This window comes from Silurus aristotelis (genome assembly GCF_946808225.1).
Source record: "Silurus aristotelis genome assembly, chromosome: 9".
Classification (NCBI taxonomy): Eukaryota; Metazoa; Chordata; class Actinopteri; order Siluriformes; family Siluridae; genus Silurus; species Silurus aristotelis.
The window spans coordinates 1,949,970-1,972,967 of record NC_139582.1 but is presented as its reverse complement, the minus strand read 5'-3'; the positions used below and the strand labels follow the sequence as shown (position 1 = coordinate 1,972,967).

The following is a 22,998-nucleotide window of genomic DNA, read 5'->3' as shown; positions in this document are numbered from 1 at the left end:
TGATAAAATATCCACAATAATACTGCGGCATTTTCTGTTACAGACCATGTTAAAGAAAGGAAATGAATGGATGTAAATAATGCAGAACTGTATGTTAGTACGGTTTCAGTTGTTTCTAAGCAACTCACCCATTCCCTACAGCCAATCACAATCCAATACTCACACTGACCAGGATACGAGATATCTACCATTACTGATGCATCATTAACCTATTTTGAAGCTACATGTCCAGGTGGACAGATGGCGCCATTCCACCGACAGCAGAAGGTAGAGTGAAGTAAAAAGCATGTTAAAAATCTTTTATGTTACCATGGCCTGGATGCTGTTGTCGATCATGCTGACCACTTTAATGTCGACGCCTTCCCCGTCTACGTCCTTCAACAGCTTCATGACGTCGCTCACGCCCATCCATTTACAGTCCGTATCACCGACGGCAACCAAGTAATCGCCCTCTTTCAGGCCGTCCGCCTGGGAAAGAAGAGATAACAAGAGGGGGGAAAAAAAAGGAAGAGAAAGAGAAACGAGTGTAAGAGAAAGACAACAGGTTGCAGGTCGAGTAAATCATGATCGGAGTGAGTGGGGCTTTGTTCTGTCCTGCCAATATTTACAAAGTGCTTATCTCAGGGAGACCAGTGCACACACACACCATGTAGGGTACATGACGCACTCTATAAGTGTGTGTGTGTGTGTGTGTGTGTGTGTGTGTGTGTGTGTGTGTGTGTGTGCACACAAACACAGGTTATTTCTGAACAGCTGCTCTAGACAGCTCAAAAGATTGAAAAGAATAAAACAAGAGAGAAAAAGGAGTAAAAACTACTAATATGAGAGAGAGAGAAAAAGAGAGAGAGAGAGAGAGAGAGAGAGAGCGCAAAAAGAATGAGAGACTGAAAGAGAGAGTCCTTCATTAAATCGAGCTTATATCTGTGTGAAGAGGAGAGCAGTGTGAAACAGGATTTTAGGAATAATATGTAACAAGGAAGGCAGGCCTTTCCCAGGAGAGAAAAAAAAGAAAAAGGTGTGTGTGTGTGTGTGTGTGTGTGTGTGTGTGTGTGTGTGTGTGTGTGTTTGAGTTGAGCATTGACTTTGGTGATATCTGACAGAAAGGTTCAAGGTTTATGAAGTACCTGTATGTATGAATGTATAAAAATATATATAAAAGTGCCATCAAGCCATTAAAATATTAAATTGATAATCGCAACTTTCTCACTTTTTTTTTTCTTCTAAATGTACTATAAATTAAATTGTGTGTGTGTGTGTGTGTGTGTGTGTGTGTGTGTGTGTGTGTGTGTGTGTGTGTGTGTGTGTGTGTGTGTGTGTACTCACAGCTGCCTGACACAGCGGGTCGAGAGAGTGGATTTGGACTGGTGCGGCTCCTTTCAGTGTAAAACCGATGTCTCTGTCCTCTGTCTTTATCTGGAGTGTGCGCGGTGCCGTCCATCTCTGTTTGGCTGAGAATACAGATAGCGGGCCCTGACACACACAAAACACACACCACAAATGACAGTGAGCATCTCAATGCAAACCGCAATAAAAACACAATAAAACTCAATACTGAGCATCATCTTAACATTCACATATACATACATTATAATATACAGTGAGGAAAATAAGTATTTGAACACGCTGCTATTTTGCAAGTTCTCCCACTTAGAAATCATGGAGGGGTCCGAAATTGTCATCGTAGGTGCATGTCCACTGTGAGAGACAAAATTTAAAAAAAAATCCAGAAATCACAATATATGATTTTTAAACTATTTATTTGTATGATACAGCTGCAAATAAGTATTTGAACACCTGTATATCAGCTAGAATTCTGACCCTCAAAGACCTGTTAGTCTGCCTTTAAAATGTCCACCTCCACTACATTTATTATCCTAAATTAGATGCACCTGTTTGAGGTCGTTAGCTGCATAAAGACACCTGTCCACCCCATACAATCAGTAAGAATCCAACTACTAACATGGCCAAGACCAAAGAGCTGTCCAAAGACACTAGAGACAAAATTGTACACCTCCACAAGGCTGGAAAGGGCTACGGGGAAATTGCCAAGCAGCTTGGTGAAAAAAGGTCCACTGTTGGAGCAATCATTAGAAAATGGAAGAAGCTAAACATGCCTGTCAATCTCCCTCGGACTGGGGCTCCATGCAAGATCTCACCTCGTGGGGTCTTAATGATCCTAAGGAAGGTGAGAAATCAGCCCAGAACTACACGGGAGGAGCTCGTCAATGACCTGAAAAGAGCTGGGACCACCGTTTCCAAGGTTACTGTTGGTAATGCACTAAGACGTCATGGTTTGAAATCATGCATGGCACGGAAGGTTCCCCTGCTTAAACCAGCACATGTCCAGGCACGTCTTAAGTTTGCCAATGACCATCTGGAGCATCCAGAGGAGTCATGGGAGAAAGTCATGCGGTCAAAATAGAACTTTTGGGTCATAATTCCACTAAACGTGTTTGGAGGAAGAAGAATGATGAGTACCATCCCAAGAACACTATCCCTACTGTGAAGCATGGGGGTGGTAGCATCATGCTTTGGGGGTGTTTTTCTGCACATGGGACAGGGCAACTGCACTGTATTAAGGAGAGGATGACCGGGGCCATGTATTGCGAGATTTTGGGGAACAACCTCCTTTCCTCAGTTAGAGCATTGAAGATGGGTCGAGGCTGGGTCTTCCAACATGACAATGACCTGAAGCACACAGCCAGGATAACCAAGGAGTGGCTCTGTAAGAAGAATATCAAGGTTCTGGTGTGGCCTAGCCAGTCTCCAGACCTAAACCCAATAGAAAACCTTTGGAGGGAGCTCAAACTCCGTGTTTCTCAGCGACAGGCCAGAAACCTGACTGATCTAGAGAAGATCTGTGTGGAGGAGTGGGCCAAAATCCCTCCTGCAGTGTGTGCAAACCTGGTGAAAAACTACAGGAAACGTTTGACCTCTGTAATTGCAAACAAAGGCTCCTGTACCAAATATTAACATTGACTTTCTCAGGTGTTCAAATACTTATTTGCAGCTGTATCATACAAATAAATAGTTAAAAAATCATATATTGTGATTTCTGGATTTTTTTTTTAGATTATGTCTCTCACAGTGGACATGCACCTACGATGACAATTTCAGACCCCTCCATGATTTCTAAGTAGGAGAACTTGCAAAATAGCAGGGTGTTCAAATACTTATTTTCCTCACTGTATATATATATATATATATATATATTTTTTTTTTTTTTTTATATTATACAAGAATATATACAACTCTCCTTAGCTGCAATTCAAGGTATAAATAACCAATAGGAGACAGAATTGGGCTTTAGAAATCACCTTTTTATCGGCAATTACACAATAAAATTCTACAATCACGTCATTAACAGTTTAACTGGTTGAAGTCTCTGCAGATATGTGACTATCTACTAACTAGTAACCAACTGTCCTCCAGACTAGAACTAGTTCAGCCCTGAGATCTCAATTATAGATTAAAAAATTTCTTAAATTTCCCCTTCACTTGACCTAGGAGACCCAAACCTGTTCCAGCACGACATTAAACCCTGTGCACAAAGCCAGCTAGATGAAGATCTGCTTTGCATGGAATTAAGTGGAAGATCTCCTGCTATAGAGCTCCAAACATATTAAACACCTTTGGGATGAATGTGAATGCTGACTGCACCCCAGGAACCTCCTCACCTTCTCACCTACATCAGTATCTGACTTTACTAACACCCTTGTGTCTGAATCAATCTCCACAAAATCTAGTGGAACATCGTCCCATAAGAGAACCAGATCACAGATAGAGTTATTTGGCTGAACTACGGAGTCGAGCAATGTTTTCACACACACACACACACACACACACACACACACACACTACACAAACAGACAAATTACACACACACACACACACACACACACACACACACACACACACACACACACTACAGACTACAGAGACAAATGCGCACACACACAAAAGACAGACAAAGACAGTCAAAAACATTCAGACGGACATATATACAGAAAGACACAGACAGACAGACAGACAGACAGACAGACAGACAGACAGACAGACAGACAGACAGACAGTCCAGTCTAGTCCAGTCCAGTCCAGTCCAGTCCAGTCCAGTCCAGATTAAAGTGTATGTTACCCCAGTGGTAACAAGCTTCCCATGGTGAACCCAAACACTTTCTGGTGACTTCACAGTGCAGTGATAAAAGTCAATCACTGAGGGTTCAACCAAAATTATTTCTAAAATGAAGATGCTCGTCTCTCAGCCCAAATGTCTGTACACATTTGTATTTTGTACACTTTTTTGCTCATGAGCTTCAGAATCGAGAAGATTGCTTCCTGGCGGGTTCTTTAGTACACCAACAAAAAGACCATAAAAAGCTTTCGGTTGTAAGATACTGTTAGTGAACTGAAAGTATCTCAAAGTTGACGGTGTTTAGTGAAGAGAAGTTTCAGACCGTAGTGAGAGTTAATTGTGACTGGCGATACGAGGAGGTGCAGAACGTGTGTGGAAAACGTGTGAAAGTCCGACAGTGGTTGTGCTGTTGATGTGTAAAACGGTACACTGTACACCATGTTAGTGTGGGGAAACACTGTGAAGCTTCTTCACACTGTTCAAAACAAAAACCAGTGCCACAGTGTGGAGAAGCTTCTGTTCAGAGGTCTGTTCAATCCAGCATGCAGGCCAAAGTCTCCGAACATTTCTAATTCCAGAACAACCAGCAACACTGCAATGCTGTGAACAGACTCTGAGGAACACATGGAAAAACTAGTAGAAAATGAGGTGCCCACATACCAGTCGGTGGAACAAGTCTTTGACTTTCACCTTAGTGGCGACGGGAATTTCCATTTCAGCCTTCTGCTCCGTTTTAGCTGCACAAGGAGAAAAAAAAAACGCCTGTTATCTCGTGTTTGTGTATAAACACCACCGAGATCATCGACTGCAGAAGATCAGAGAATCAGTTCCTCTTTCATACAAACATACTTAATAAACCCTGCTGCTCCCAGAACACATAGTTCCTTAAGAGCTTCATGGACTTTTATACCACAGTGCTGCTGAAATCTCCATCCTGATCAGATCCAGCTGCAGGATGAGCTCAGGGATTATACCAACATCAGTCTAAAGTCTTATCAGTTCACTTCCCTTCTTTTCTTTTTCACTTTCTTCTTTCCCTTCCTTCCTTCTTTCAGTCTCTTTCCCATCCTTCCTTCCTTCCTTCCTTCTGTGTCATTTCTTTCCCTTCTTTTCCTTCATTCCTTCTTTTTTTCTCTGTTTCTTTCCTTCCTGCCCTTCCTTTTTTCAGTCTATTTTCCTTCCTTCCTTCCTTCCTTCCTTCCTTCCTTCCTTCCTTCCTTCCTTCCTTCCTTCCTTCCTTCTCTTATCTTTTTCATTCCCTCCCTCTTTTTTTTCCTTTCTTTTCCTTCCTATAGTCTTTTTTCTTTATTTAATTCCTTCCATGTTTTCTTTTTTTCCCATCCTACCTTCAGTCAGTTTCTTTTCTTTCCTTCCTTCCTTTCCTTCCTTCCTGTCCATGCTTCTTTCATTTCTTTTCCTTCCTCCTTTCAGTTCTTCTTTTCTTTCTTTTATCCCTTAATCTCTCTTTTCTTTCTTTCTTTCTCTTTCTCTTCTTTCTTTCTTTCTTTCTTTCTTTCTTTCTTTCTTTCTTTCTTTCTTTCTTTCTTTCTTTCTTTCTTTCTTTCTTTCTTTCTCACCTCTCTTTTTTCTTCATTCCTTTCTTCTGTCTTTTCTTTAATTCCTTCCTTCTTTTCCTTTTCCGTTTTTTTCACCCTCCTTCATTCTTTGCTTTCTTTCCATCCTTCCTTCTTCTCCTTTCTCCATTCTTTCTTTCCTTTCATAGTTGCTTCTTATTTCTTTTTTTCATTCCTTCCGCCCCCCTTTTTTTTTTCCGCTTCATTCCTTCTAGATTCTACTTTCATTTCTGATCTTTCTCTTTTTTTTTGTAATTAAACTGTTGAATAAATGAATGGAGTTTTTTGGAATCTGAAACATTCAGCATTAAATCACTTGTTAAATAGAACTGTTTGTGTTCTGATCTATCGCTGGAGACAAAATAGTGAAGAAAATATGTATTATTTTTAATATTTAATAAGAAAACGGTTGAAGACCAACAGTGTCCCAAAAATACTACTTTTTCTGCAGCACTGTGGATTTATTATTATTAGTAGTAGTAGTAGTAGTAACTCACGGATGATGTCCGGCGCCTCCATGTAATCAGTGAACTCGTCTTCTGTGTCATTTTGCTCAAATTTTGCGAGTGAGCGTTTGTGGCTGGCATCAAGAATGCAGGTGAGGACTTCCAGCTTGTGCAGATGAGGACACAGGCACTGGTTACGCAAAGCGTCCTCGTGGTTTATTACGGCACGCTTCAGGTGAGCTTTACCTGCCGGGGGAGGGGGGGAGACAGGGCAGGGGTCAATTTCCATTATTACAGTTTCAGCTGGACTGTGACGTAGATAACTGAAGTGCTATTGCACAAAAAACTGTGGCTAAATAGTGACTAGAGAACCCGATTGGAAAGGAGAAATGCAGGATCTGAGGAAATATACGATACGCAGAAAAGGTTTTCAGATCGATAAGGAAGCAGTGCGGAGGATCTCACCGATGTGACGGCGCTCCTGCTTCTTGCGCAGGATCTCAGCGGCGGAGCGTCCGTCAGGCATCGTGTCGTACACCTGAGAGAGGGTTTTCTCCTGCTTATCCTCATCATCATTCTGGGTTACTGTATACACACACACACACACACACACACACACACACACACACACACACACACACACACTTTGTAAATACAATAAATGCAGCATTTGTCCTTGTTATTCGTTTTCATTCTTTCATTTCTATTATCATGTTCTCTCACACACACACACACACACACACACACACACACACAAACACACACACACAAGCTACAGGTCTGTGGTTTGGATGATCTTCAACAATCCATGCTTGGATACACTATATTGCCAAAAGTATTGGGTCACCTGCTCTTTCCTGCTCTATGTGGTTCTTTTCCAAACTGTTACCACAAAACTGGAGGCACTCGATCGTACAGGACGTCTTTAGATGCGCAATAATAAAACTTTGCATTCACTTGAACTTGGGAACCCAAAACCTGCTCCATCATGGCGATGCCCCTGTGCACAAAGTGAGCTGCTTGAAGATCTGGTTTACATGCTTTGGAGAGGAAGATCTTGCTGCTTCAGAGCTCTGATCTCATCCCTACTGAACACCTTTGGGATGAATGTGAACGCTGACTGCAGGTCAGGTCTCCTCACCTACATCAGTACCTGCCTTTCATAATACTCTTGTGGCTGATGAACACAAATATCCATTAGCATGCTCCAAAATCTAGTGGAACATCTTTCCAGAAGAGTGGAGGGATATAACAATTATGACCAGGTGACCCAATACTTTTGGGAATAGTGTACATTCATATATATATATATATATATATATATATATATATATATATATATATATATATATATATATATATATATAATCTATATCATGTTGTTTGCGCACGTTATCTTCTGACATGTCTTCTCTTCTGCACAACCTTCTGCACATTATTCACCCTCACCCCTGTACATATGGACCCCATACCATTATTTAACATTCTGCTCTTTGGTGTAAACAGGCCACTTGTGCATTTCTGGTTAGATTCTAACTGCATTTCTTTGTACATGAGTCTTGGACAATGACGAAGTTGAATCTAATCTAATCTAATCTAATCTAATCTAGATCTACAGTGAAGACTCCTGTAAAGTTTAAGAAATAAACAGACATTGGCTGGAGTGTTTGATTAAAGAACGATATGAATGTCAGTAATGCAGAAGCTGATACAATATACAGCTCCTATATAGATAAGATCCTAATAAGATCCAGCTGAATAAAATCCGTCCTGGACAAATATTCCTCCTCAATTCGCACTTTGAGATCTGTTTAACGTTAACGCCGCATCCCTGCGATTTTTCAGACGTGAGCGGGGAGGCTGCAGAACCTGGCACTCGGGCAGACGTGATCGAATTTCTGCCCTGAATAAGAACATTTTATAGCCCTGCGCCTGAAGCAACTCCCTGCGTGTTGGAAAAAGAATCAAAGATTTTCTACCAGCCATGTGTGCTCCCACTCCCTCTCCCTCTCTCTCTCTCTCTCTCTCTCCCTCCCTCTCCCTCTCTACCCCTCTCTTCGTTTTGACTTGCTCTCAGCAGGCTTCAGAAAGCGGTTCAGTGCTTCAGCCTGGCCTCATTAAAAGCCCTATGAATGTAAGGTGATTCAGTTCAACCTAGTCTCCCTAATTCACTGCTCCCTTGTGGAACATGAAAGAGCTGAAAACCTGAAAATGCCCCTTTAAATGTTACAATGAGCTCGCAGACCAATCGGGAGATGCCAAGAATTCTGGGAGTTCGCGTACAAACCTTAAAACCTCATATCTCTGTGGGTATAGATATTCAAAGATATTCTCATTTGGACATATTTTCTATTCATCACATTTTTGTCTACATCAGTAATAATTTTGACCAGAACTAAAATTAGACACCTTTCACAATATGGACACTATTGGGACAATGATTTGAAGGTGGGACCAACACCTTTCTTGTAACCCAGACCAAAGAAACCTGCTATGAAAAAAAAGAATAAAAATCTTGCTTCGACTAGAAACAGGTTGTTTTAATGTGCACTATATGGACAAAAGCATTGGGACACACACCAAGGTTCTGGAGAAACAGCTCATTTCACTGCTATATATCTGGATGAAATGACAAATATCTGCATTTCATGGGTTGGAATATCTCCTGCTGTAGAGCTCCAATCCTACTGAACTCTTTTGGGATGAATGCAAATGCTGACTGCATCCCAGGCCTCCTCACCTTCTCACCTCTATCGCAACCTGATTTTACAAACACCCTTGTGTCTAGATGAGCACAAATCTCAAAAATAAATTCTAGTGGAACATCTCCCCAGAAGAGTGGAGCTTATAATACAGCAAATGGAGACTAAATGTGGAGTGATGTTTTCAAAAAGAACAATCTTATGGGGGAACTGGTATCTTAGGAGTTTGGCTTGGGAGTTCGACTTGGGTAAGAAGGTCTTAAGTTCAGATCCCATTCTTGAACCCATGAAGGAGATAAATGTAAGTTATTTTAGATAAGGGTGTATACATAAAGCCATAAATGTAATGTTTAGGTGTCCACAAACTTGGCTTCATTGTATTTACACGTATGGTTCACTGTATCAGATCTATACAGGTGGTGTTGGAGAGGTGGGAGGTGGAACATAAACATGTGTAGTGTTGTCAGATGAGGCCTGGCTTCAGTCGGAATATGAAGAATTTCATAAAGGATCGAGAGAACCAATCAGATTACTGATAAGAGTTTCATGGCTGAACTCGACTGAGAAGCTTCCCAGAAGAGTGATGGTTTATTATAACAGCACAAAACGAATAAATGTGGAAAAGACAAACTTTTGTCCAAATAGAGCCACACCACTCTGAGTGAAGCCTGGTGGTGGGAGCATCATGTTCAGCATGTTTGTGTTGCTTCTCGACTATTGTATACGTATATTTAAAATGAGGCTGAATGAATTTTTTATCGACTTACACTCATGGTCCAGCAGGGAGGTGGAGATGAAGTAATGGGCGAGACCGCGATAGTGATGGACCTTCACTTGCGCCATTGTGGACCAGAAGAAGGGCACGTTGTCTTTAAGCGGTGTCTGGATCATGGACTGGTGCACCTGTTCATACACTTCACTCACCTATGAAACAAATACATGTGGATATCAATTGCAAATTATATTCGAGTGATGACTAAATCGCTTAATTAAACCCTCTTATTTTAGCTTTAAGGTATATTGGGTTCGTTCAGCCATGTAGTATCATGACTGCAATACCTTGGCAGCTTCCTGTGCCATCCTGAGCAGGCTGAAGAACTCGTTGCGGATTCCGGACAGAGCGATCTTCTCAAACACACACTCCTGAGCCTGAGCCAACAGCATTTTTATCAGCATATTCAACATCGCCGGGCTCATGTCATAGCTCGGAGTGTGCGTAAACGTTTCCTTCAGGTGGTTTAGGACACCTAGATGTTCGAAAGCAGACAAAATAATAATAATTAAAAAAAATTTAATTGCAATTCAGAATTTAATTCCAGTAAATGATAATATTTTGTGTTTATTTATTTATAAATAATAAAACAATTTCTTTTATTATTAGGTAAATAAACACCAAAAAAATTGTTTGGACACAAAGATTAAAAATAATAAAATATTTCTACTATTTCTCCGAAATATTTACACAGTTTGTTAAAATCTGAAGTGTCAAAGTGTAACACACAATAAACTCAATTTAACCCAAACCCCAGTCAACTGACAAATACAAACTTCGCTCTTAATTTACACCTGAACTCCTTATAGCCAATCACAATCCACTATTCACACCTGAACTCCTTATAGCCAATCACAATCCACTATTCACACCTGAACTCCTTATAGCCAATCACAATCCACTATTCACACCTGAACTCCTTATAGCCAATCACAATCCACTATTCACACCTGAACTCCTTATAGCCAATCACAATCCACTATTCACACCTGAACTCCTTATAGCCAATCACAATCCACTATTCATACCTGAACTCCTTTCAGCCAATCACAATCCACTATTCACACCTGAACTCCTTCCAGTCAATCACAATCCACTATTCACACCTGAACTCCTTCCAGCCAATCACAATCCACTATTCACACCTGAACTCCTTCCAGCCAATCACAATCCACTATTCATACCTGAACTCCTTTCAGCCAATCACAATCCACTATTCACACCTGAACTGCTTCCAGTCAATCACAATCCACTATTCACACCTGAACTCCTTCCAGCCAATCACAATCCACTATTCATACCTGAACTCCTTCCAGCCAATCACAATCCACTATTCACACCTGAACTGCTTCCAGTCAATCACAATCCACTATTCATACCTGAACTCCTTTCAGCCAATCACAATCCACTATTCACACCTGAACTGCTTCCAGTCAATCACAATCCACTATTCACACCTGAACTCCTTCCAGCCAATCACAATCCACTATTCATACCTGAACTCCTTCCAGCCAATCACAATCCACTATTCACACCTGAACTCCTTCCAGCCAATCACAATCCACTATTCATACCTGAACTCCTTCCAGCCAATCACAATCCACTATTCACACCTGAACTGCTTCCAGTCAATCACAATCCACTATTCACACCTGAACTGCTTCCAGCCAATCACAATCCACTATTCACACCTGAACTCCTTCCAGTCAATCACAATCCACTATTCACACCTGAACTCCTTCCAGCCAATCACAATCCACTATTCATACCTGAACTCCTTCCAGCCAATCACAATCCACTATTCACACCTGAACTCCTTCCAGCCAATCACAATCCACTAGTCACACCAACCATTATGTAAAAGTGTAAAAAATAATTAAAGAATGTTTACCAGCTGATTTCTGTAAGGCCGTGATGGCGTCCTCGAGGCCGGCGTGTGTGTGTCTGTCACAGCGAGTGCCTATCTGGGTGTAAAGAGCCGCCATGTTAAACAGGATGCTGGCCTTTTCCAGGGATATGTTCTGCTGGCACACTGGCACGCCAGTAAAGGAGTCGTACCTGCATCAAATCACATTTCACACCCAATTTAATTTCTTCTCCGGATCTCTATTCATCTGTAAATATTTCCCAAAACTCATCAGACCTGCGGCGCCTCTTACAGCAGCGCGACACCCTTTTTAACGGAACTATTACTATAATAAGAGCGCAGGCGGAAGTTACAGAACTGGATGAACTATTAAGAGGATACATACTGCCAAGAAATTCAAGGACACTCAGTAAGCAGGAAGGAAACATTATGATCTTCTCATGCAGCCTGAACATCGTGTGCTCTGTATTAATGAAATATACTTAGTATAACTTTATGATCTGCAACACACCATGTGAAGAAAATACCCATGTGGCGGTTGGGGGAGAAGAAACGACCCTCCAGGAGCGAGAGCTGACTGAAGTAGCTGGCGAGAAGCTCGATCCCTGCGTCGTTACGGCTCGGAGTCCGGCACGCCTGCACAACACACAATTTTACAGATGTTATACCGTTGCAATAAAACTGTAGTCTCAGGATGAAAGACTTTATAGTTGATACCTTTCTGAGGTCCATCAGATCGTCGATTTCATCCTGGTAGCTTGTGCCGTCCTCACTGTAATGCTCAAGGATGAAATCCTGCAACATTATATTAAAACCATCACATCACATCGCAGTCTCACACAAACATCATAAAACCAGTGGATATACACCGCTTCAGTACGAGGTGGCACCAAAAAGTGTGGAGACATTCTGTTTACAAGAAAGTACTGTATTTATCTACGTTTCCACACCATCACCTTCAAAATAGTCTCCTTGTACAGCAACATAGTGTTCTCAGCGTTCTTCTGGAATACGTCCTGAATACGTTCCAGCAATGTTCTTCCGCTCCCAAAGGCGTGTCACTCATCGCCATATTTCAAACGCGTGTCACGTCAAACGTCTCTGTGGCAGATTTGCCCAGTTCCAAGCTGAATTTCACGTTTGCAGATTTGTTGTGAAACACAGCACCAGTTATACTGGTAGTCTCAAAACGTTCTGATACCACCTCGTGTTTGCGTCACAGATCATCATGATCATCAGTCCACATCTACAAGAGCTGCACAGTCTCTCCATTTACAATAATAAACAAACTAACCTTAAAGGGTACCGAAAAGTCCACGTCTTTTGTCTCTTTTAGGCCCAAAGGAATCAGAGGGATGATGGTTGAACCTCTGTAGAAAGAAAAGAAAAACAAAACCATGAAAATCAGCTGATGGAGAAAATCACCGAGCAGGTGAAACGGCATGAGGAAGCTCCACCATCCACTTCCTGTTTCTGAGTGCCGTTACATTGCATCTTTTTTTGTAATTAGATAAATAAATAAATACAATAGAGACAACATTCATCTGGTTTTAGTTCAAATCTTCAGGCGAATGTATTTTCTTTGTTTTTGTTAATTGGGAAAGTAAAAGGAATCCTGAACCCATTTCAGGTCGATTAGTGGGGAAAGAAATGCAAAAGCTAAAATTGCTTTTTTTTATTTTATTAACTGTTTATTATCATTAATATTTGTGATAATTAACATTTGAACAGTTTACTTTTTAAACCAATTTGAAATAAAATGCCTGCTTGGTTATTATTATTATACCAATTATATTTCATAATATTAACATTTATTAAATTAAATTAAAGAAATGGAAAAAATTTCAATTAAATAGTTAACATTTGTTAGACCCCATTTGGGTAATGTGTGTGTGTGTGTGTGTGTGTGTGTGTGTGTGTGTGTGTGTGTGTGTTTTATACACCCTGTACACTCCAGCTCTATTTATTTCATGTTATTTAGGTAATAGAGTGCTGGTGCTGGTCTGGCTGCTTTGTTTTAGATGCACATATGATCAGGCTATTCCAGTAAACACACACACACACAGACACAGACACAGACACACACACACACACACACACACACACACACACACACACACACACACACACAGTTCTCCCATAAGACAGCATGGGTTCTCTTTAAGAAGGGTTTATCCTGAATTAATGGCCTTCGGCAGACGCATGAGATTTGAGAGAGGAATCTCTTTCAGAGGCAATAAAGCAGGCCAGAGACTAAGGGACGCTCTCACCCTCACACACCCACACAAACACACACACACACACACACACAAACACACCCACACACACACACACACACACACACACACACACACACACACACACACACACACACACACACACACACACGTCTCAGCTCATTGCCATCTGACCACTAATTACTCTTTTTGTTTTTCGGTTGTTATTGGAAACGAGGAATCTCAACAAGAGAGGGACCACTCGAGTACAGACATATAGTCCCTCCCCCTCTCTTCCTTTCATACACACACACACACACACACACACACACACACACACACACACACACACACACAAACATCCATTTTACTTATCTCTCCCTCATTCGCTCCCTTTCTATTTCTCTCTCTCACTCTTTCTTCATTTCTCATGTTCTCTCTTTCCTCTGTGGACACCTGACCATAAGATTACTATGTGCTTCTTTTTGAACATCTCAGTCCACATTTAGTCACCATTACAATATCCTCCATTCTTCTGGGAAGATTTTGTGGAGTTACAGCTTCTGCTACAAGGGTGTTAGTAAAGTCAGGCACTGATGTAGGTGAGAAGGTGAGGAAGTCTGGCGTGCAGTCAGCGTTCACATTTATTGTTCAATAGGGTTGGAGAAGATCTAGCACACATTTCCTACTATTTAAAGGAGATCTTCATGTAGCATTGTCGTCGCTGGAACGGGGGTTAGATCAAGTTAAGGGATAATGTCATGCCCCAGCATTCAAAGACGTCCTGTACAATTGTGTGCCTCCAAGTTTGTGGTAACAGTTTGGGGAGGAACCACAAATAGGTGGAAAAGTTGGGTGTCCCAATACCTTTGACCTTCTCATTTTTGAAAGGGGAACCTGTCCCTAAAGCAAACACTCCTCTTCCTTGTTACATCATTTTGAACCTATCACCATACACACACACACACACACACACACCTTCTTTATCTAACTTTTCATAAACATCTTTCTTCACCCCCATGTACAGAAGGTATGTTAATGTACCCGTCTAACAGGATCAGAAAGGCATGTGGCAGCATCTAAACCAGTTCAGCAGGCAGTGAGAGCCAGAGGAGGTTCCTTCATTCTTCTCTCTCTCTCTTTCTCTCTCTCTCTCTTTCATGTTCGCTTGTGCTTATGAAGCTTCATCGAATATTTTCCATAAACACCAGGCAGGTTTATGATACTTAATTACTATATGAAGTGGGGGAAGAGATTGTACAGAATGTCCTGGTCAGAGAGAAGTCCTCCTCTCCTCCGTCCTGCATTACTGCTGAATCATCACGGTTCTCTCTCTCTCTCTCTCTCTCTCTCTCTCTCTCTCTCTCATTCTCTCTGCTGATGTCTGCTGTAAATCTACCGTAAACACCACTCCCAGCTCAGACGGAAATTAAGCCTTTTAGCTTTGTCGTACTTCGCCCAGGATCGGTTTTCAGCTCTTCACGTCTCACTGATCGATTTCAAACGCGGAAAAAGACGTTTTAAAACGTAGCTTTGCGTTACAACAAGCAATAAATCTTCTTTCGGGAGCATAAACTAGCGCATTAAACTGCTTTCCTCTAATACATTTACAGGAAGTTTTAAACACAGGGCTTTTTTTCTGTTTTATAAAACTGAATCTTTATTATTTTACACTGCGTGTATCAGCTGTCTGATAGAAATTCCTGAGAACTCCACAACTGCTCCAAAAATATAGATATTGGTTTTATAATGAATTTTTATCCATGTAAAAAAAAAAAAGCTTATGTTTTCTTCTTCAAGCCAGAAATAAGATAACATGACAGTTCAATACTTTGAATATAAAAATATCCTTCATAGATGATTAATAATAGGCAACAATATCGAAAGACAACAAACCGATACATTAAATATATATATATATAAAGCAGTTATCGACACGATCCGATTCGATTCAACACAATGAGATTCAATCTAATACGACGCTCTACCGCATGGCCTTTTCACAAACATTGGCTCCGTTAAAAAAAGAAAAAAAGCTGAAATAAAACCAGACGTTCTTTTCCTATTGTGTCTGCAGAAAGTTACAGCTCTGCCTCTGCCATGTTAATCTGTATTCTTTGTGACTCTCAGGACACGGCTCGGTCTCCTATCTCTAGAGTGAGTGAGTGAGTGAGTGTGTGTGTGTACTTACTGTACGTTCTGGTAAACCTCTACTGAACTGTTCAGACTTTCCATTTGCTCCATTAGAAGCTGCAAGTTGGAGTTCACAAAACTCAGTTCCAGCATGACCATATCTCGGACTTTATTATTGCCCGTGGCCCTGCGAGAGAGAGAGAGAGAGAGAGAGAGAGAGAGAGAGAGAGAGAGAGAGAGAGAGAGAGAGAGAGAGAGGGGTGAGGATCATGGATGAGTCAGCAGTAATGCAGGACACGGTAGGACTGCTCTCTGACCGAGACATTCAATATTCCAAACTGAGAAAATAAATAAAAAGGTTTTTTGCTTATAAGAATAAAATAAATAAAAAACAAATTTTGTACATTTATGGCAGCATGGTAGTGGTGGGATTTAAACTTATGACCTTCCATTACAGAGTGCAAAGCTTTCACCACTGAGCTCCCACCTCACAGCAGTGTATTTTTCTTGCACTGACGTCAGACAGTATGTTGGATGCTGCTCAACTGCTCGGTTATAAACGTGTACTTTCAGAAGACAGTGGTGACTCGGTGGTTAAAATTCTGGGTTTGAGCCCCAGCATTGTCGAGCCGCCACTATATATAATCCTGTTTACCCCTGGAGCTCTGTCTCATGCGGAGGCTGAGCTCCGACCTCAGCTCCCTAACGTGCTGGGAGAAGAAGAACTTCACTGCAATGTGGCAGATAAACGTGTTTATTCTGGTCATTAAATCCCAGGAGTCTTAAAATACTGTGTGTCAACTGTTTCAACAAAACAGTATGTCAGGACTAAGAAACTCAGAAACACACAGACAGACAGTCACTGGGAGACAGACACAGACTCAGACACTCAAGAACAGACATACACAGAGACATAGACACACTCAGAAACACTGGTAGACAAACACACACACTCAGAAACACTGGTAGACAAACACACACTCAGAGACAATCAGACAGATACACACACTCAGAGACACTGGTAGACAAACACACACACACTCAGAGACATTCAGAGACACAGAAAAGACAATCAGACAGATACACACTCAGAGACACTGGTAGACAAACACACACACTCAGAGACACTGGTAGACAAACACACAGACAATCAGAGACACACAAAGACAATCAGACAGATACACACTCAGACACACACTCAGAGATACTGGCAGACAGACACACACACAGACACTATGACCACAAAACCTTCTACAAATCAACAACAATCCTGCAACTCCGGGGAGTTCATTGCATATTTAAAAAGTAGCACTACAGGAAATCATCCTCTCTATTTCCTGTTCACTGAACCGGCTTTGCTGCTGAGTTCCTTTTATTTGCGTTTTGCCTTATTGGCTTCTTTAGCTGGAAATTTGCAGAACAAGGAGACAAAAATAGTAACGTCTACGGCTGAGAGACAGACGGACCTCGGCATGTCTCCGATCCTGCGTATGGGTGGAATGACTTTTCACCTCCGACAAAAAGGACAGAACACAAACAGGGGTCAAACTGTCCAATTAAATCAGTCAATGAGCACACACACACACACACACTATAATGAGTCATAAGCAGCTAAAAAGCAGCAAATATATATATAATGTTTGTGTGTGTGTGTGTGTGTGTGTGTGTGTGTGAGGTTAATCAAATTGCCTGAAGATAAGAACTTCTCCTGAGTCTCTGATGATCCTCAGGATCCAGGAGTTCGTTCCTGACAAAAACAAAATCTGGATATTTTCCTTCACACACACACACACACACACACACACACACACACACACACACACACACACACACACACACACACACACACACGTTTACCAGCCTTTATCACAAGAGCTGCAAAAAAATACTGTTTTTTAAAAAAGTAGATTAATTTCTCTCTAGAGTAATTAATCTCTCGAACCCTCAGCACAATATTCAGCTCCATGTGGTCTGGCTGGAGAAGAGAAAACGTTTTTCTCCTCATGGGGAACCTGCTGCAGTCTGGATGATTAATATATTCGATTCAATCGCGAGATTTCGTTTACACCTGGACACTGTGCTGAATTTACACCTGAACATTTTAATGCAGAAAAAGTGACTATAACTAATGTAAAGGAGAGAGAGAGAGAGAGAGAGAGAGAGAGAGAGAGAAAGAGAGAGAGAGAGAGAAAGTGAGAGAGAGAGAGAGAGAGAGAGAGAGAGAGAGAGAGAGAGAGAGAGAGAGAGAGAGAGAGAGAGAGATGAGAAGGAGAGAGTGCACTATTGTGATTATAAAATCACATCACAGTTTGAGAAGTCTGCAAAAAAACCTTCATGTAATCAGAACTTCAGGTGATCAGAACTTCAGGTGATCAGAACTTCAGGTGATCAGAACTCCTGTGTGATGTCTGGTAAGTAAAACATTTCAAATCAAAACCAGATCAAAAAGGTCTCGCTGTCCATGTCTTCATAATAAACTTAATAATGGAAGCAGGACGTTATATTTCTCTCCAGATTAAGATGCTCAGGTGTTTGTCACTGGTCTCCTCTATGGGTGTTCCTGAGAATGTTCCTGATGTTTGCTTTGAGAGACACAGAACAAACAGCAGCTGCTCTGTATGCATTTATGTATTTATTTTCTTTTCACCTCCTGCATTTAATCTACACTCTACATAGATGACAAAGTTTACAGGGTGTATTGCTCAAGCTTCAGGCTGCATCCACGCGAATCCCGAAAGATCTGAATCCTAAAAGATTTCGATTCTGATTGACCAAAAGCCTGATGGACCTGAAGCCTGATGGACCAGAAGCCTGATGGACCAGAATCCTAAAAGATCTTGATTCTAATAGACCTGAAGCCTAATGGACCTGAAGACTGAAAGATCTGGATCTTAATAGACCTGAAGCCTGAATAAAAATAGAATTAACAATAAAATAAAACTACAATAAAATCTAATTAAATGTAATTATTTGGAGTATAAAATAAATTCCTGAAAGACAAACACTGATTTATTATTCTTCCTATTATTCTTAATAGTTTTTAATAATTCTTATTTTTCTTCTTATTATTATTACTGAGGTATCTAAAGATAAATAAAGTGCAGGTTGATAACTTGTGTGTGTTGGAGGTGAAGTTCTGAACCACAGTCTCAGGGGTCATATTTCCCCATGAAACCTTTAGAACATTCTGCTTTGATGTACTGTGTGTGTGTGTGTGTGTGTGTGTGTGTGTGTGTGTGTGTGTGTGTGTGTGTGTGTGTGTGTGTGTGTGTATAAACATGTCCTTGGTTGCTGAATACTGTGTCCTTGACCACGGGGCCTCTACAGAGATGCCGTGAGTTGACCCCAGGGCCCGTCCTCCAAGCGACAATATTCTCTAATAAGCTTTATGAAGGAAGCCCTTCTCTGAGAAGATGAAAAACATTTTCCTGAAGTTTCCTGCTTGTTAGACTCGACAGCATGGACAGATTATTTTCATACTTATTAAGTGTAGATCGAGATCCAGTCCCAGGATCCTGTATAAGCTCCTTCTTGTCATGTGGCTCAGATTCAGTGAATAATAAAGCCGAGCTTATCAAGTTTTTTAAGAAACCAGGCTGTTACTTAGCAAAGGGTTTACACAGTCAAGGTCACTGATAGTAAACGGATTTCACCTTCAGGATAATGGCCTCCTCGAGAAGGAAAGGAAAAAAAGACTAACTGGGGGCAGGATTTGTAGTCGGTTGTTCTAATTGGTGCTTCTGATTTTCTCTCTCAGGTCTGGTGGCCTGTTTCTGATCATTTACATCATTTACAACATTTGGCACGATCAAAGATTTTCAGAAGACGGCAACCTTATAAAGCCTGGAGATGGAATTCTAACAACTTCATGACCATGAACATACAATTAGTGGACTGATTCATTAAAAAATGGATCTCATGTCTCCCTGTGGTGTTGCTCAACCCTAAAACATCTGGGTCAGAGCTCTGAATGGCGCAAAAAAACAAAAAACATTCACATGGAAATGCCATTCCATCATTGGAACTCAAATAACCACTCGACAATCACAGCGAGGTAAAAATAATCCCAACATGGATTGGACAAGCAGACGAGCACATCAGGTTCCTCTCCAGTGAGAGAACAGGAACCTGAGGCCTACAGCAAGCATGGGTTTACCTGGACAGATTGGAGCAGGTAACAGGGTTGCCAGTAATGGTTTTTAAATCTTAAAATATTCACTATATCATGTACTGAAGCCAAATGTGTGTGTGTGTGTGTGTGTGTGTGTGTGTGTGTGTGTGTGTGTGTGTGCGCGCGCCTCTGTACCACTCACCAACGCCAATCCATCTAGGCTTTAATGAGTGCAGGCTGTTGTTAGGAGAAGCATTTTTGAACTTCTTTATTAATACCAATAAAATGTGTTTATTCTAGAACATACACTTCTCTGCCCCACAGCTGTGTACACGCACATGCTCTCTGCAGAACATTCGCTCATTCAGTAGACTGAAAAGGCAGCTACCAGCTTGTATCAGGAGCAGGACAAGTCAATCTGATAGGATTTGAGGAAATACAAAGCCGCTGATAAAGCCTGGCATGAGCGTGTCTGGAACACGAGTGAGTGGATCTGAGGAAAACGTCAGGTGAGATTTAGGATTTTCTTCTCTGTAATCTGTGTACACACACAAACGCAAACCCACAAAGAAAAGCTCTCGTTAAAAAGTACTGTTCAAGGTCAAGCACAGGTCAGTGTGTGGTTCTGGGGCCGGGGGATCGACAGGTTGATTTGAAGCTGGGATTCACCTACACAACTGCAGCTCAGTTACAGGAAATGCAAATCTCAGTGTGTGCTTCTGTGTGTCGTTTCTCTAATCGCTTCGTTTGCATACTTTTAGTGTGAACAGCTGGATGTAGTGTAGTTTTACACAAGACAAGAAAGGGTGAGAGGAGATGGGACAAGAAAGGGACAGAGTCAGAGTGAGACGAGACCAGATAGGGAGAGACAAGACAAGACAAGACAAGACAAGACAGAGCAAGACAAGCCCAGACTTAGCGAGGCGAGACAAGGCAAGACAGAGCGAGATGAGACAAGGTAGGACAGGATGAGACAAGGCAAGATAAGCAGAGATACGGCAAGACAGGGTGAGATAAGATAGACACGGTGAGAGACAAGATGAGAAAAGACAAGAAAACTCCCATGTGAAACCAGAAACCAGGAGAACATTAGTGGAACGATCACATTCTCCAATCCAGTGAAAGTGTATGACGTTGCCGTGTGACACCAAAAACATACAAAACATTGCTAGAACAACTGATAAGTCCAAGGCAAGTGTGTAGTGTTGTGTGTTTCTTCCTCTCTCTCGCGCTCTCTCTCTCTCTCACACACACACACACGACTCCAGGAAACTAAGTTTATGGCAGTCATCTGGGAACGTGGTGTTTCTAGGCCACTAATGAAACTCTATATCCTATTTCACTCGCTGACCCGCATGCAGTCCTGCTGCCTCACGCACTCGAGTCAGGGAAAAAAAATAATAATTCTGGAACAGCACCAGCGTCCAGCAAGGTCCAAAAAGGTACCGAAATGTTATAAATTAGCCAGGAACAGTGGGAGAACCGAGAAACTCTGAAGTAATGAACTGAACTGAATCAACCGAACATCTGTGATCTTCTCTTTAACACTACATGATTCATTTCATGCATTTATTTAAGCAGTAAAGCAGCCCAGGCAGGAGCTGATAAAAATCTGCTCTGATGATGATGGTGTTTATTTCCATCATTTTCTCGGAGCTGACGACGAAATATCACACTGTAACACACTTCAGCGTGAGCCAGGCAGCATCAGAGCAGAAAACTAGAATCACTTGAACACCATCAAATACAATATCTTTAAAGGAAACACCCAAATATATACACTCTAACCCAAGAAGAACAAATGTAAGATGAGATGAAGTGTAGCTAGTGTAAGGATAAAATAACCACACACACACACAGACACACACACAGTTCTCCCCCTTTGTTTAACCCCGAGAGGCCAAAGAACACAAACCCAGATGATCATACATATTGTTATGTTTGTACTTTTTCAAGGTGTGGGCTCTGTAATAAGCAGACCACACACACACACACACACACACACACACACACACACACACTTCGTCTGAGGTACGTCATTACAGTCTCAAACATAGGATCAGAACACACGTCAGTCACGTAGGTGGATACATGAGATTATCTGCAGGTTTTACATGCGTGTACACCGTGTATATACACACACACACACACACACACACACACACACACACAGTACTGTTTTGTTTAACCTTAACGCTGTAGGCAGGTGTAAAATGCTATAAAGTGAAAATGCTTTCAAAAATAAATGAACAGGATAAAAATCTAAATCAGTACGAGGTGGTAACAAAATGTTAGTTTTGTAGCAGGCCAACAGATGGCAGCACAAGGCTGCATGCACAGTCACAGGGAGCACCGAACTTCTATAGTCAGTGAGTCAATAGACATTATCCCGAGTACATCGGGAGCTGGTGCTATTCTGACCACGTTACCACATCATCTGGTATTCTGACCATGTGCGCACCCCGTCACCGAGCTCCCCTCACACGTGAGTTTCCCGCCGGAAACAACATGATCAAGTTAACAGCAAGTCAGAACGAACAGCAAACCTGCCACAGAGACGGTTGACGTGCGACGAGTTGCCGAGGAGTTTCGTGCAGCACGAGCGCTTTTAAGAGTGGAAGAACGTCGCTGGAAGACTACGAGAGATCAGGAAGACCTTTGCCGAGCCATGTTGAAACCGTTCGGCAACACGTGCATTACGATTGTCGGAGAACAAACCACATGATCTCACTTTTCCCCCACCCAGATACCCGCCAGATTTAGCTCCTGCAGGACTTCGCCCTCTTAATAAAGATGAAGTTCGAGCTGTAAGGTTGCTGTTTTGACGCCGTTCCGGAGATCCGGCACGAATTGCAAAACGTGCTTGACCCGCTTGGAAAAGAAAAATTCAGAAGAATGCTGGGAACACTGTAAGGGGACTATTTTTAAGGTGATAATATGGAAGATAAATAAAGTACCGTTTTGTAAACAGAGCGTGTCTCCAAACAAACTTTTGGATACCACTTTTTGGTGTATTTGGTGCAGCAGCGTTTGCTTTTAAATTCT

The 22,998-nt window shown here is 41.6% G+C and overlaps 1 protein-coding gene and 1 long non-coding RNA gene across 5 annotated transcripts in view; both read right to left on the bottom strand.

The window, feature by feature from the left end:
• The window catches only part of rhpn2 (rhophilin, Rho GTPase binding protein 2), a 32,271-nt gene that overhangs the window by 2,820 nt on the left and 6,453 nt on the right, over nt 1-22,998 (bottom strand). The window contains exons 3-14 of one of the 4 annotated variants that reach the window (XM_083550181.1): nt 15,901-16,029; nt 12,788-12,863; nt 12,211-12,288; nt 12,005-12,129; nt 11,518-11,684; nt 9,914-10,101; nt 9,622-9,778; nt 6,618-6,737; nt 6,204-6,398; nt 4,823-4,869; nt 1,324-1,470; nt 310-468 (exon numbers count right to left, since the gene is read on the bottom strand). In XM_083550181.1, the coding sequence (XP_083406307.1) occupies nt 310-468; nt 1,324-1,470; nt 4,823-4,869; nt 6,204-6,398; nt 6,618-6,737; nt 9,622-9,778; nt 9,914-10,101; nt 11,518-11,684; nt 12,005-12,129; nt 12,211-12,288; nt 12,788-12,863; nt 15,901-16,029 (1,588 nt within the window). Of the gene's footprint in view, nt 1-309; nt 469-1,323; nt 1,471-4,792; nt 4,870-6,203; nt 6,399-6,617; nt 6,738-9,621; nt 9,779-9,913; nt 10,102-11,517; nt 11,685-12,004; nt 12,289-12,787; nt 12,864-15,900; nt 16,030-22,998 lie in introns of all 4 variants that reach the window. The other 3 variants (XM_083550180.1, XM_083550179.1, XM_083550178.1) reach the window with 3 other exon arrangements.
• On the bottom strand, nt 5,489-6,191 carry LOC310730955. The gene is made up of 2 exons (XR_014535032.1): nt 5,710-6,191; nt 5,489-5,632 (listed from the first exon to the last, which is right to left on the bottom strand). It is a non-coding gene; the product is annotated as an uncharacterized lncRNA (long non-coding RNA).